Here is a 13,515-nt window from a genome sequence, read left to right as displayed (position 1 = left end):
AGCCCAAGATGAGTGACTGATTACCTGCTTAAGCCAGGGTCAGGTCTTGCCAGAGCAGGTGCTTCCTGTTTTTTCTCAGGAAGGACATCCTCATCTACCACATCAACCCTGTGGGTGAAAAAAAGTGGCACCTGTGGTCTTCTCAGTTACCTTGGTGCTTTCTGGCCTTTGAAGGATGTGCTTTCACCAGTGTCCAGATGAGTCAGGTGACTCTAAAACCATTGGAATATTCCCTGGAACCCATGAGTCTGACTTCGTTTAGAAATAGGTTCTTAAGAGATGCAAAGAGGGTAAGCTGTGTGTTCCTTGTTGACAGACAATCCAAATGTTCCAAGCCCAAGGCCTAGCCACTGCAAAGGCCCAAAAGTAGACATACAGCACTGTGTGACATGACACTAGCTGACTAAAATACAATAAGCAGTGAGAAGTACGGGGGTTGCCAGCACTCTGCCCCTCCATAGACAAAGTAACAGAGAATAGTGTGTTCTTAGCTGTGGCTACTAGAACAAGGTACAACCGACTGAATAGCTTAAAACCCCAGAAGCGGAGGTCAGAAATCTAAAATTGAGGTGTTGGCAGGGTTGGAACAAATTGTATTTGCCTCATTCCAGTTTAGGCCACTGTCTTCATTCATGTGGACTTTTGTGTCTGTGTCCACATTTCCTTAGTCTCGAAGGGACACTACCATTGGATTCAGGGCCTACCCTAATTTAGTATGACCTCATCTTTCCCTGTTTACATCTCTACAGAAGTTGACCTGTGTCAAGTAATAAGACCCTTACCTCACTCAACTAGACTACCGATATAGGACTCATTCCCTCTTTCACCCTGTTTTCCCCATAGGACCAATCAGTAACATCACAGTCAGCTCCCATGGAGTTTCTCTTGTTGATTCTGGTCCTAGATAGAGCACAGGGCAGGGCAAGAGCAAAGAGTCTTGCTATATTGGTTTCTTGGTGCCTACCAGCTTGTGGAAGGAGTGAGGACATCTGCTAAGGCCCCTAAGCAAAAAAAGTATTCTCTCAGCCAGGCTCCTAACTGCACAGAACTGGCTAAAAGTGACACATGTGTCACCAGTTACCCAGGTCTTCACCTGGCCTCCAAAAAGATGCCTGAGTTGGCATCACATGACTCTCTTTGCTCAGAGAGAGCTTCCCTCCTTTTCCCAGCATCCCTACTGACAGCAGGCTTGCTATCTTGATAGTACCTGGCTCCTGAGGCTTTCCTGACTGATACTTACCTTTTTGCAATGAATGGTGACTGTAGCTCCTGGGTAGGACTGCTAGAAAGGAAGCAGAATGGGGGACATGTTGGAAAAAGGTCAAGGGCAGGTGTCATCTTAGCCCCCATCCGTAGAGGGTCCTGAACCTTTCCAATTCTCAGAACCTTACCTAATTTTAGTCTGTTTATCTTTCTAAGAAATGCATCTGAGAACCCTGGAGCTCAAGCTGGAATTCTCATGGAGGTATTCAACTCATTCTTTCACCAGTCAAAGAAAAGCTGAAGCCCCAATCAAAGAAGAAGGACCCCAGAACATGGAGTCAGTAGTGGCCAAGGTAGGCTCAAGCTCACGGGGACTTATTCCTGGACAACTCACCTAGTGGTCTTCTTAGCTGCTGAGAGGACGTAAGAGTGCTCCCGGGGGGCTGTCTTCCTCAGAACACTGATTGCAGCCTGGGACCTGGGGTAGTATAAGGGGGGACATTTGATGGGTGTCAGTCTAGCCTCTCTGTCAGTCTAGCTTGGGATGTTCAGTGGCTGACTCAGGAGTACACCATGGGGTTGAGAAGGATAAGCCAGGGTAGCACTGCTCTAAGAACTATTCAGAGGGACAATGGATACAGAGGGAAGGACCCTTATTTAGGGAGCATGTAGCATGTGCCCTGCCCAGCAATGCTGACATCTTCACAATGGTTCATCGACTCTCCCAACCCAGGCAAGTAGGTGCCAACATACTCCATCACTGACTGAGCCCGGCCACTGCTCTGGTGATTTGACTAAATGCACACACTTAAGCAGGTGACAGAACAGCATTCAGTAGGAGCCACCATCAGAGCTTCTTTATTCATGTGCCTGTCCCTTGCACTATCTAGATTTCAGGCCTTGTGCAAATGTGGTCTTTTGCATAGAATGGACAGCCTTACAGGGCCTTTAGCAAGGGGTTGTCACTATGCTTTCTAAATCACATAAGGCAGATGTTGGGCTTTAGTCTGGATTCCTTCTTTGTAAGCACGGGGCATTTGAAATTCTGGATCCATTCCTGAACTCAAAGAACACTGCAGACGTCCCTCCTAGGGCACTTTGCCCTGCAAAATTTTCAAGTTCCCTGGGGCCTTTTGAATCTGCACATGAGCCTTTTTTTGTGGAGCTGTGTTTCCTAGATTCTATCCCTAGAAGGTTCTCAAAAGTGCCTCCTGAGCTGGCCTAACACTGAAAGATCGTTCCTAGACTTCTGGAAAGACATGTGGTGTCCTCATGATTTGTGTCATGCATTTTGTACTCTGGCTTGTATGATTCCTTTCAGCAATCTATGAAGACTCTGGCATCTGCCCTGCCCATGGGTAGGCCCATAACGAACACCATCACCTCCGTTTCTGCTCATCTGGGGTGAATGGCACCTCCTCTTCATCAGTCCCTGATATGGAGCTGCGCCTGATGTTGTACGGTGCTCTGCGGGGGAGAGATGCAGGTATGACTCTTCTTCCTCCATGTCCTTCCTGTTCCCTGTTACAGGCTACCATCCTCAGCATCTTGATTTATTGCTGTTGCAACACTGAGCCTTAGTTCATGGCACTTGCTCTAAATTAAAAACCAGCACTCTTTTCTCCTGTTTTTGGTCCAACAGCCAATTGCAGTTTCACTACTTCCCTAGAAATACCTGCCAGCTGTGACATAAAACAAGATGATGGGGGCAAGGAATAATCTGTATAAAGATGTGGACTAGTGGGAAGTACTGGCACAATCCAGACATCTATCTAGAACCCCCTTCCAATCTAGGGTCCCTTGGAAGGAACCTCAAGGGAAGTTCAGCTTTAGATACAAAATACCCACACCAATAGTCTACGGGGACAGTGGCAACCTAAGAAAATCTGTGCCTCAAAGCATAGCTCAGCCCAGCCCAAGAACCTGAGACCTGAATGGGGAAGGGAGCTCATCTACAAAACCCAGAGAGTGAACAGCAGCCCCCATAGCTATAGCTCATGGTCCACTGTCTAGACCCATATGCTCCTTCCAGAAGCTTCCAACAGTCTTTGCTTTGTCTCCTAAAAGGAGTGTATTGGGCATGGCCATTCATTTTTCTAGAGTTTTGTCATCCTTTGCTCCAGGCCACATCTATAAGTAGCAGGGGTTGTTAAGCCACTAGGAATAACTCTTCCCAGGTTGTGCTCAGAGGTAAGTGTCTACCTGCCTTCAGTAGGTCCAGTATCTGGTACCATTGTATACTCACAGTTTCTTATAATCTTCTGTAGTCATCTTATAGCCAGACGACTGAAGAGGATGACCAAAATTAGCTGCTCCCAGCTGCCCAGAAGCACTAGAAGAGCAAGTCATTTCCATCTGCCCAACCACAGGTCCCCTCTTGCCTCTAGGTTTACCAACACAGCCCAAGAGAGACAGGACAGGGGCCAGGCAGTCTGAATAGGGCAGACCCAACTGGGTAGGAAAGAGCCCACTGGACTCCTTTCCATAGCTTCTCCAATAGTGCCCCAGTTTTGACTGGTATCAAGGTGTTTGGGTAACATGATGCCTTGGCATACTGGAAAGGTGAATGAAGCACATGGCTCAATGCCCTCAGCAAGTGCAAGGTGCTTGCTGTGAGACCAAGGGGACAAGGGGTAAGTAAAATGAAGATGTGTGGTCACAATCTACATCTCTGTCCAGATCCCCTCTCCCTGAGTGAGGATCTCCACCTCCCAGCCTCTGTCCCTGAGAAAAAGCCAGACAGGACATTCCCTTACTGCTTTGCTAGCCCTCTCTCAGACTTGATTCTGAACAAGGCTCTCCCAACCTTCCTATTGACCATCTAGCCAGGATGTACCTTCTTGGAACTCCGTTGGTCTTAGAGGGGTGATGCTGGGAGTTAGAAGAGCTATCTATTGTTCGGGTGAACACTCCCCTACAAGAGACATCAGAAGGTATTGAGAAGTCTGGGTGTGGCTCTAGTGGCATGAGGATGCAGATAGGGTCTGGAAGTCACTTACCGGATTATGTAACCAGCTGGAGCCCTTGTGTTTGGAGACCTGCCAAGAGAAAAGGAGACAACAAAGGAATCATGGCCTTACTATGGATTTCAGACCACTTATTCCATCCGATTTCCAACTACAACAGTTGATAGATCTCCTAATACAGTGGCCAGGTGCCAACTCTGCTCCACCTATCTCTCCTTCAGTCTCTTCCAGGAACACTGCCATGTCTGACTCCTCCACAGCCATGCTCAGCATAGCCTAGCTTACAGCAGGTACCAGGCCAGGCTTGCTTTTTGGCTGGACATTTACTGCAGAGTCTGTTCTCTCCTGGATCAGACTGAAAGTCCTTTGGTCAGAGCCTAGGCTGATGCAAACCTGGGGCTGTAGTGATGGAAGGTAAAGTCCCATGGCTTTCCCTCTGGCCCTTGAAGCACTCACTCCCAAATGGCAATGAAGTGTGAAAGCAGAAGGCAAGATGACAAGGACTCAGCCAAGAATTGTTCTATTCAGCATATGAGTGCTCTGGGCAGGTCTAATAGTACCACAGAACTCTACTATTCACTCCTATACACCTTGTTCTTAGCAGATTCTTGGAGATGGCCAAGTTGCAGAAACACTAAAAGTAAAGTTCAAAGAACATTACAAATGCCCTTCTCAATTCATGCTCCCTATGTGTTCCCTCTATGAGATCTACACCTCTTTGCAGAAGAGTTCCTGGGGTCCATTTAAGAGTCAGCTTGGTAACACCTCTTACCTGGCATTTGATTCATCTCTGACTGGTGAGAAGGATGTGGCTCGGTTGTGACTTGAGAGTGGCTCTCTGCAGAAAGACAGGTCCTGAAGATAGTGGCTCCCATGCTCCTCACCACCTCTTACTCCTGTGGCTCTATCACAAAGTTAGCCTGATGTGTACCACCATTTCACCTCACCTTCCCCTTTCCTGACCCACTTTACACATGCCTCTCAGCACATAAGATTGCGATATTTGTGGCTGTGTACAGCTTTTCAAGTTTTAATGTCGCCTGGCTAGCCAGTGTACACATAGCCTGACCGGGCTCTAAATGGTGGCTGCAATAGTGCCTTCCCCTCTGGCCTTCTATCCTGGACTTACATGGTATGGTCCTCAGAGTCGTCATGCTTGGTGATCCAGCTCTGGTCACCTTTCAGTGTAGTCCGTACTTTCATCTGTTTTAGGATATTATTGCGCTCCTCTTCACCAGATGGTACAGGCCTCCCTGGCAGGGGCAAGGCTAAGAGCCTTAAACAGGGAACCACAGCCCCTAGACCCAAGGCTCTTGCCAGCCCACCCATTATGAGGTCATCCATTAGGTGCATGGGCAGTGTTCATAGCCCTCTAGGGGTTTGCCTGGGACAATTCAGGCAGACATGGCACTCAGGCTCACCTTTCCCAATACCTCCTAAGGAAGAAATACTCATGATGTTTATCTTTCAGCTCTGTAATCAGTGGATTCAGTGAGCTCCTGGGAACAAAGACAAACACAAATTTGTCAATACATGAATTGTAATGGCTTGCGGGTCACCATTAGAGTCTGGATGTGGTTTGTCCCCTAAAAACTCTTGTGTTGGAAGCTTGGTCCCAATATGGCAGTATTAAGAAGGGACACTTAAGAAATGAAATTTGGGGGAATGGTAAAATGACTCAGTCAGAGCAGGCCATGGTAACATACCCTTATGCTCTAGCACTGGGAAGGCAAAGACAAGAGGATCCCTGAGTCTTGCTGGCCAGCTAGTCTAGAAGACCCTATCTCATAAAATAAGGCAAACAGTGATAGAGACACCTGATGCTGACTTCTGATTCTGATGTGTGCATGTGAACATGTACACAAATGTGCATCCATACTTAGCCCCTTTACCCACACATTCACACCCATTCCCATCCCCACTCCCTCACACAAAATAAGTTTGGATTAGATAATTGGGAGAACTTCTGTATGATGGAATTAATGTCCTGAGAGAAACTGGTTAGTTGTCATGAGTGTTTGTTATCAAAAGGCAAGTCTGGCCCAGCTCTGGTTTCTCCCTGGCTTTCCATCTCACAAACTCAGGTTCTCCTGCTTGCAACTGTAATGCCTCCAGCCATGAGATCCTTACCTGAATCAAGCTGATGTACCCCTATGGCCTAGAGTCTCTAGAAGTAAATGAATATATTTTCTCTATCCTAGCACCCAGCCTCACATATGACATCATAAAAGAGAAATGAACCTGATGTGATCTTAGCACACCAAGATCATGCAGTTTTCCTTTCAGGTATCAGGGGTGACAAGAATTGGTGGAATTCCGAATGTATGAGAGAGGCCAAGGACTAAGCACACATTCCACCGTGGGTGCTACACCTACCTGTATAGCCATGGCTGCTCACCTGGAGAATATGAAAACATGTGGGTAGTCAAGAACTGACTGTTCTAGTCAGTTATTAAGGGCGGACCACAGAGAGTGCTAATGGAAACTCTGGGGAAAGGAGCTGGTAGTTCCAAGTGTCATGGAGAGTAGTATGGCACTGAGCCAGACAGTAGGATTGAAGGAAGCACATTTCAGGCACACCACCTTTGAGGGCAGGCAGATGATTTGGAGGTAGGGCAAGGGTTCAGGGAACCAGCAGTTTTAAGACTCAACCATCTTTCTTACACTAGCTGTCATGCTTTGGGCAAATCAGTTAATCTCTCTGGGTTGCCTCAGTTTTATCACCTGTAAGATGAAAGTGAAATGATCTACATTTCTGGACTGCTGTAAACTCAGGAATATCATTGGCAGCCGGGCATAAGCCAAATCATACTGACTTTAAATCTGTTTGCTGGAGGAACGGCAGTTAGTGTTCTCCAATCAGTACAGGACAAAGTGGGTATTTGCAGCCCTATTTGAGGTTGGCTCCTCATCCTCTTTCCTCACAGGGACCAAATGCTAAGAAGTGGCCTCAGCATCAGATGAGGAGACCGGTCAGAGTCAACAGGTTCCAGGTTCCTTATAATCTGTTCGCCAGGCTGAGAGACCCAAAGCTGAGGAAGAGGAAAGGACTAGACTATGGGTTTGGATATTTTGGATATATTAATAACCAAACTGGCTCCTTTGGACATAAAGAGAGTCTGGGAGGTTCAGAGATGTGAATAGGACAAAAAGCAAGGCCCTGGTGGTGCTAAGGCAGAAAGACCTTTCTCCCTGGGGTCTGCCACCCCCTTGGGTCCCTCCAGGGTTAGGCTTTGACCAGTTCAGTAATGGTGCCAACTGGCAGGACCTGGATATATTTTCATGGAAGTCGGGGAGACACTAAAAGAGTAAGGGAAGGAGGCCAAGACCAAACTAAATTAGCCACATCAGCAAGAGCCTGCTCTCCCATAAACTGTACCAAGTGAGCAGTCCAGGCAGGCTGAACCTTCTACATGCCAGGAATGAAACCTCATTATGGCACTGAAGCTGCCACATCAGTATTCAGTTGCTCTTATGGTTGCATAAACCCAATTGTCTGCATCCTAGCAGACATGTGTAGTGACCACATGAGCCTGAATGCATGATACAGTCAGTAGCCTTCAGCCCTAGGTCTTTTTCTGCAATTAAATATGAAAACCTTGGACAGTCCCTCTCCTCTTGCATGAAAGTAAATGTGCCCCACATTGGTCCCTCAAATTGTACTAGGTCACTTTTTATTTTTGCTATCTTAACTTATTTTCTGTAAGGTACCTCAAGGGCATTCTCCTTTCTAAGACCCCAGGGACTGTGGCCACTGGTTTCCACATACTTGTTCAATCACCCTGGGCAAACCCTCCTCCCCACACACCACCATGTATGGGTGCAGGACCAAACTTGAAAATAATCTGCAAGGGAAACAGGCCCCTGATTCTATAGCTGTCCTGCAAGAGCTTAGTTTGAGCTCTACAACTCTGAGAATCCAAACTTCCTGAGCCGAGTACTTCCACTCCTCCCTTCTTGCCCAATCCAACCTATGCCAACAGATGCAAGGATGGCCTTAAGGAAGCCCTGTTATCAAAATGCACTCAAGCCCTTATATCTGTTTTTTTTTCCTGTGGGGAAAGCAGAGGCTTTAGAGCAGCGTCTCTGCTCATCAATGGAGCCCAAGAAGAGCTTGCTGCTTTGTATGTGATACCAGCATAGTAGTGAAAATCTTGGCTGTGGCAGTCTCTCTCTAGAGGCTTCATAAGGAAGTGCAAGGATGAGCAGGTATACTTGACCTGAAGTGGAGTATGAGAGGCTAAGAAATGCTAAAATTCAGGAACTACTACCTCAATACCCCCACTCACATTCAGCATACTTAGCAGTGCTAGTCCAATCCTTTCTCAAGGAATGCACTTGGCCCACAAACTGGACCCAGGCTGACCTAAACTACCACTCAAGCTGCCAACTTGATTCTCTTTCCAGGCCAAAAAGACTGGAATGATGAAATGTTCCATTTGTGAAACAGGTTCCCTGTGGCCAGGTTTTGTAACCTTGGGCATTCGGATTCTCACTGTGTGGCACTGGAGTGTCAGCAGCAGTAAGCAGATGAGTTGCTTTCCAACTGTAAGGAGCTAGCAGAGACACTACTGTTGCTGGTCCAGGAGGTACTAAGATCTAGTTCCAAGTGATTTAGAGACCTTAGACAGCACTAGCTCTGCCAGAGCAAAGGCTGAGCAGCAGCTGGCTCTGGTCTGAGCTCCTGAGTCTGCTGCTCAGTGTACAGGTCCCAGGAATTGAAGGCTGGGCCTCTCTGGCAGGAGTGTGTGGCCTGTCTGCAATGCTCTAGTCCCTGGAGCTCCCGCCTGCAAGCCAACAAGGCAGCAGGAAGGAGGTACACTACGTGGAAAAAAAGAGCTGGAAGAGACTTGGGTTGCAGAGGGAAAATGTAATATGGAAAAAAAGCAAGTATGGAGGGAGGGGTGGTATTTGTAAATGTGCTTTACAGGTAAATGACTTCTGCATGAAAGTCTGGAATTTCACCTCCCACCATCCCATCCCCAAACCCCAGATTCTAGACTTCTTGGCGTCTGTGCTAGCAGAATCCTGGGAGGAAGATGTCTGAGGCAGGCCAGGTCCTTTTCAATGGGGTAGGGAGCTGCAACACCAAGGGGGAATGGGTTCTCTTGGCTATCTTCCATTTCTAAGATCCTAGAATCCCCCGACTCTCATGTATTCATTTTCTGGTTCTTAGGGGGATGTATTAAAAAATGCTTGAAAATGCTGAGAGACTTCAGGGGTACCTTGGCCTATAGGACCACTAACGGCAGCTGGGAAGAGCTCTTAGAGATGCCTCTGAGATATCTGGAAGAGGGCAGCCTGCTGAGGATAGTGGAAACCATCTTGCTCCCAACAAGACCTTGGCTCCAATTCCCCATATGAGCTATTTACATTGCTACTATTGTTGTTACCTCTGCAGCTATCCCACAAGAAAGGGCACAGAGGAACTCCTAGGTCTTCCTCCACAGTCCTAGACACCTCTCTCACATCTGTACATCACAACGGTTATTTCTGCAAACTGAAATCTAAAGTCTCAAGCCAGCCCTACTCTCTCAGAGATGCTATATCCATCTACAGATGGACATGTCATGAGGTCAAAGGGACTGGGAATCCTGGAATCAACATTCCTCCATCCTTCATGTATATCCCAAGTCCTCACAGCTGCCACCTGTTTGGCCTTTTCCAGAGCACACATGATGACAGGAACTCAGCCCCACTTGCTCCTAAGTTTGGTTAAATTGCTTTTGTCCATCTTGAAAGTGATCCTCTACTGAGGATGAAAAAAAAAGAACTACCCACCAGCTCTTCTAGCACCCAAAAATGTTTTTCTTTACAGCCTTCTCCCCATCAATCCCTCTATATTCTCTTGTATTTCTCTGTCCATCTCAAGCCCAAAGTCCCCTTCACTCCACCCTTGCTTCTACAACTACCCCCATTTTAGGATAAAAATATGGAAGCCAGGAGAGAAGAATGCATTTGCCCAAGGTCACATTTTCTTTTCAGCAACAAGCTCCTATAGAAAGCTACCAGTCAGGCTGAGTGCTGGGGAGATAAACAAGAGTCAGAGGAAAACAGACAGGCCCTGAGGCCCCTGCCAGAGTGCTGCATTTCCCAAGGAGGTGCCCTTGGATCAGGTCCTAAATTATGAAAGAATGAGTAGGAGCTGAGGGTGCGCATGGTCAGAAATGGTGAAACAAGGTCTGCTTTTGGGGTTTTGTGGGGTTTTTTCTCTTTATAGGCTAAACCAGGCAATGCCTGATGTCAGCATTTTCAACAGGGATCCCCATTCGTGTGACTGAATCCTGGGGCCTCCGCTCTCCATAGCAACCTTCTGCCACATCAAGCTCTCTGGGAATGTGACTTAGTCATCAGAAAGTGGTGTTCTGAGCCAACCATCACAGGGATCAGCCCAAGAGGGCTGAACCTCATGCCTGATGTGTGCCCACAGATGGAACCAAAGACGGGGACCACCAACAGCCACCACCAGTAGCTTGGGTTTGCTCACTACTGGCCCTAGGGGCCAAGTCTTCTCTGAATCTTGTGTTTATCTCCAGAGCTCCACAGCCTCCTCAGGCCACCAGCAGTAACTTCAAGGGCAGCTATGCAAGAGGAGGGGTTACAATGTAGGCATTAACAAGTAGGTAAAAAACTGCTCTATGTACTCCTCAAATTACCAGCTTCCCCTCAAAACATGAAGTGAGCACTGCCCACAGGAAAAGACCAGACAGTGTTTCTGAGAGCAGCCTTTTAGTTTCTTCTTCTTTAAATTCCCCCAGGGACATCTGCTTAAGCTGCAGATTGCTTCCACCTTCCTCACCTCTGAGTTTGACTTTGCACATAAGCCCTGGAGAACAACATGCACAGGGCCTCTAGGTCTTTCACGTGGATCCACAAGAGAAGTTTAAGGGCCTCCATTCTGTGTCTCAGTTTCTCTTTGGGAAAAATGAACTGACACCAGCACCATGGGTAAGAGAAAGGCCAAGAGGCCACTCTGAGTTCAGAGCCCAACTAAGTAACCGTCCACATGGACAGGCCTGAGCATACCACCCAATCTCTTATGGTTTTGATTTCCTACCTTGTATTCAAGCAGCTTGATAAAAGGAAAGTGTTTAACCTAGGATGGTATTTCCCTTGTCATTGGTCATGGGAGCAAGAGGTGAAGTGGGGCCTAGTTTGGGAGAAAGAAGCCAGACAAGTTGTCTGCACCCAGGCCAAGTACCCACCATGGGTGCCCAAAGTCTGTAGTGTAATATGAGAAGTTTCTCCAAGCACCACACCCCAGACCTGTTCCATGTTACTATAGGACTGGCAATGAAGGGGGCCTCAGGGTTTAGCACGCAGAAAGAAAATTTGTGTTATGTGTGACCCAGCACAATATAGGGTATGGCTTGAGGCAACATCTAAACTAAAGGGATAAATCACATATGGAGGTTTCAATGAGAAAGGAGAAGAGAAGGGCAGGCTCCTGCCTTTCATCAAACAGGATTCTGCATCAAAGCAAAAATTGGAGGGATCAGGTACCAGTGGCCACCTCAACCAGGTCCTGATGCTACGAAACCAGAGTTCCTGCCCTATCAGGTCTTAGAAGGCCCAAAGCAGTTTGAGGAAGGACTTTGCTACATTCTAGTTGTTCCTGGGACCAGTACTCTTAAGTTGGGAGGGTTTTGTCCTGTTCCGATGGCAGCTCTTTCTGGAGTAGCCTATGTCTCTACAGACTTCTTCTTCCTAATCTTTCCAGCTTGGGCTGCATCCGTGATCCAGGCTATTAATACTTTTCCCCCTCAAAACTGCAGTTGAGCAGGGCACTGACTCATGAGTGCCCAGAGGAGGAAAATGAACATTTTGAGCATCTGTTGTGTACTTAGCTTTGACCTAGGCACCTTCTATCATTTCTGCTCCACTGAGTGCACAGCCTCGGCCAGCACTGATAATTGACGGGAGCAGGTCAGTTGGGATGGTTCTGTTCCTTCCAATCTTGCAGTGAGTGGGCTGAGGGTGGTGAACACATTCTCCTGTGCCCTCCAGTAAGTTGTACCTGATATATGCACCTGTGCCCTGGAGATTTGTTGGCACCCAAGCTGGCACTGTTTGGGAAGATAAGAACTTCATAAGCCTCCTACTGCAGCTCTCTGATTCAGAGCCCCTCACCACTATTCAGGTTTATCAGCCTGTGGAAACCCACTTCCTGCCCCAGTCTAAGCACCATGACTAGAAATCCAAAGAGCCATGAGAGCAAGACAAGACCAAGAGCAGGTGTCACCACCTGCCTTAATGGCAAGACTCAATACAAATGGCTTGTGGAGAACAGAACTCCCAACATCCTTTATAGACTCCACAGCCTTGGAGGGGAAGTGGGCCTGGTAGGTTTCTCCTTTTCCTCAGTGGAGCTAGCAGGTGCCACAGTGCAGAAGGAAGTGGCAGAGCCGACAGGAGGATCTTCGTTTTCAACCTTTCTCAGAGGCCAAGCTATCACTAAGCAGTTGCAAAGAGGATGAGGCTATCGGCTCTCCCCTGGCCCGGCACAAACAATCCAGTTACAGAGACTGTGCACAGCAGATCCCGCTGATAACACCACACTGACACTTGATTTGGCGCCTTCTGTCTGAGTATGAGCAGCTCCCTTCCCAGCCCTGAGGTAGCCCAGTGCCCAGTACATGTCTATCACAAACCACCATTAAGTCCCTTTGCTCTGGGCTCCAGGCCTGTGAGGGGATTCTTGAGTAAGCTTGCCTCTGTACCTCAGTTTCCTCATCTATAAAATGGGCACATTTTACTAAGGATGTGGGATTCTGTGATGCTTGCAACACACCAACTCTAGGCTCACCCTGCCCCATCCCCGCTGGCAGTCTACTAACAATCAGTCTCATCCACAAATGATTAGGTCAGAGGGGCTAGACCAGCCAGAGAGCCACTTGCTTTTGTTAGTCACTCCGAGGAACGGTGCCTGTCTCTTCACTCGCGGTGAAAAGCAGAAACCAAGGGTACTGCCTCCCTGACGGGAATCCCAAGAGGGATGCTTGGAGCGAGTATGAATTATTGGTAGGGAAACTGAGGCCCTGGTTTGTGTCCAGGAGGACACAAACTGGGTGCTCCTTGTTGCCTCCCGGTGGTCGGGCCACTTTTTTAGGAAGGCGACTCAACAACCCTACCTGGTACAGGTGCCCAGCTTGTGTGACGGGCAGAGTGTCGGGCAGGCGTGGTGCGCGGGCTCCCTCGGGTGGGCAGCACTGGATCCAGCCGGGTCGCGTTAGCGGGCGCGGGAAGCGGGGCGCAGCAGGAAGCCGGGCGCAGCAGGACGCGCGCTGGGCAACGAAGAGGCACGGACTGGGCTCCACCCGCCCGAGAACAAACAGGTTTTCCCCGC

At 48.2% G+C, this 13,515-nt stretch overlaps 1 protein-coding gene across 1 annotated transcript in view; it reads right to left on the bottom strand.

Annotated features, from left to right (window-relative positions):
- Positions 1-13,355, bottom strand: part of Znf185 (zinc finger protein 185 with LIM domain) — a 39,686-nt gene extending 26,331 nt beyond the window's left edge. The window contains exons 1-11 of the mRNA XM_029534198.1: positions 13,301-13,355; positions 5,591-5,668; positions 5,299-5,422; positions 4,942-5,007; positions 4,203-4,241; positions 4,040-4,117; positions 3,449-3,535; positions 2,587-2,670; positions 1,598-1,681; positions 1,241-1,282; positions 25-108 (exon numbers count right to left, since the gene is read on the bottom strand). Of these exons, the coding sequence (XP_029390058.1) occupies positions 25-108; positions 1,241-1,282; positions 1,598-1,681; positions 2,587-2,670; positions 3,449-3,535; positions 4,040-4,117; positions 4,203-4,241; positions 4,942-5,007; positions 5,299-5,422; positions 5,591-5,624 (722 nt within the window). The 5' untranslated portion in view covers positions 5,625-5,668; positions 13,301-13,355. The remainder of the gene's footprint in view (positions 1-24; positions 109-1,240; positions 1,283-1,597; positions 1,682-2,586; positions 2,671-3,448; positions 3,536-4,039; positions 4,118-4,202; positions 4,242-4,941; positions 5,008-5,298; positions 5,423-5,590; positions 5,669-13,300) is intronic.
- Between the last annotated feature and the right edge of the window lie 160 nt (positions 13,356-13,515).

This window comes from Mus pahari, chromosome X (assembly GCF_900095145.1).
Source record: "Mus pahari chromosome X, PAHARI_EIJ_v1.1, whole genome shotgun sequence".
NCBI lineage: Eukaryota > Metazoa > Chordata > Mammalia > Rodentia > Muridae > Mus > Mus pahari.
The sequence above is the reverse complement of the archived record's forward strand: the minus strand, read 5'-3'. Positions and strand labels throughout refer to the sequence as shown.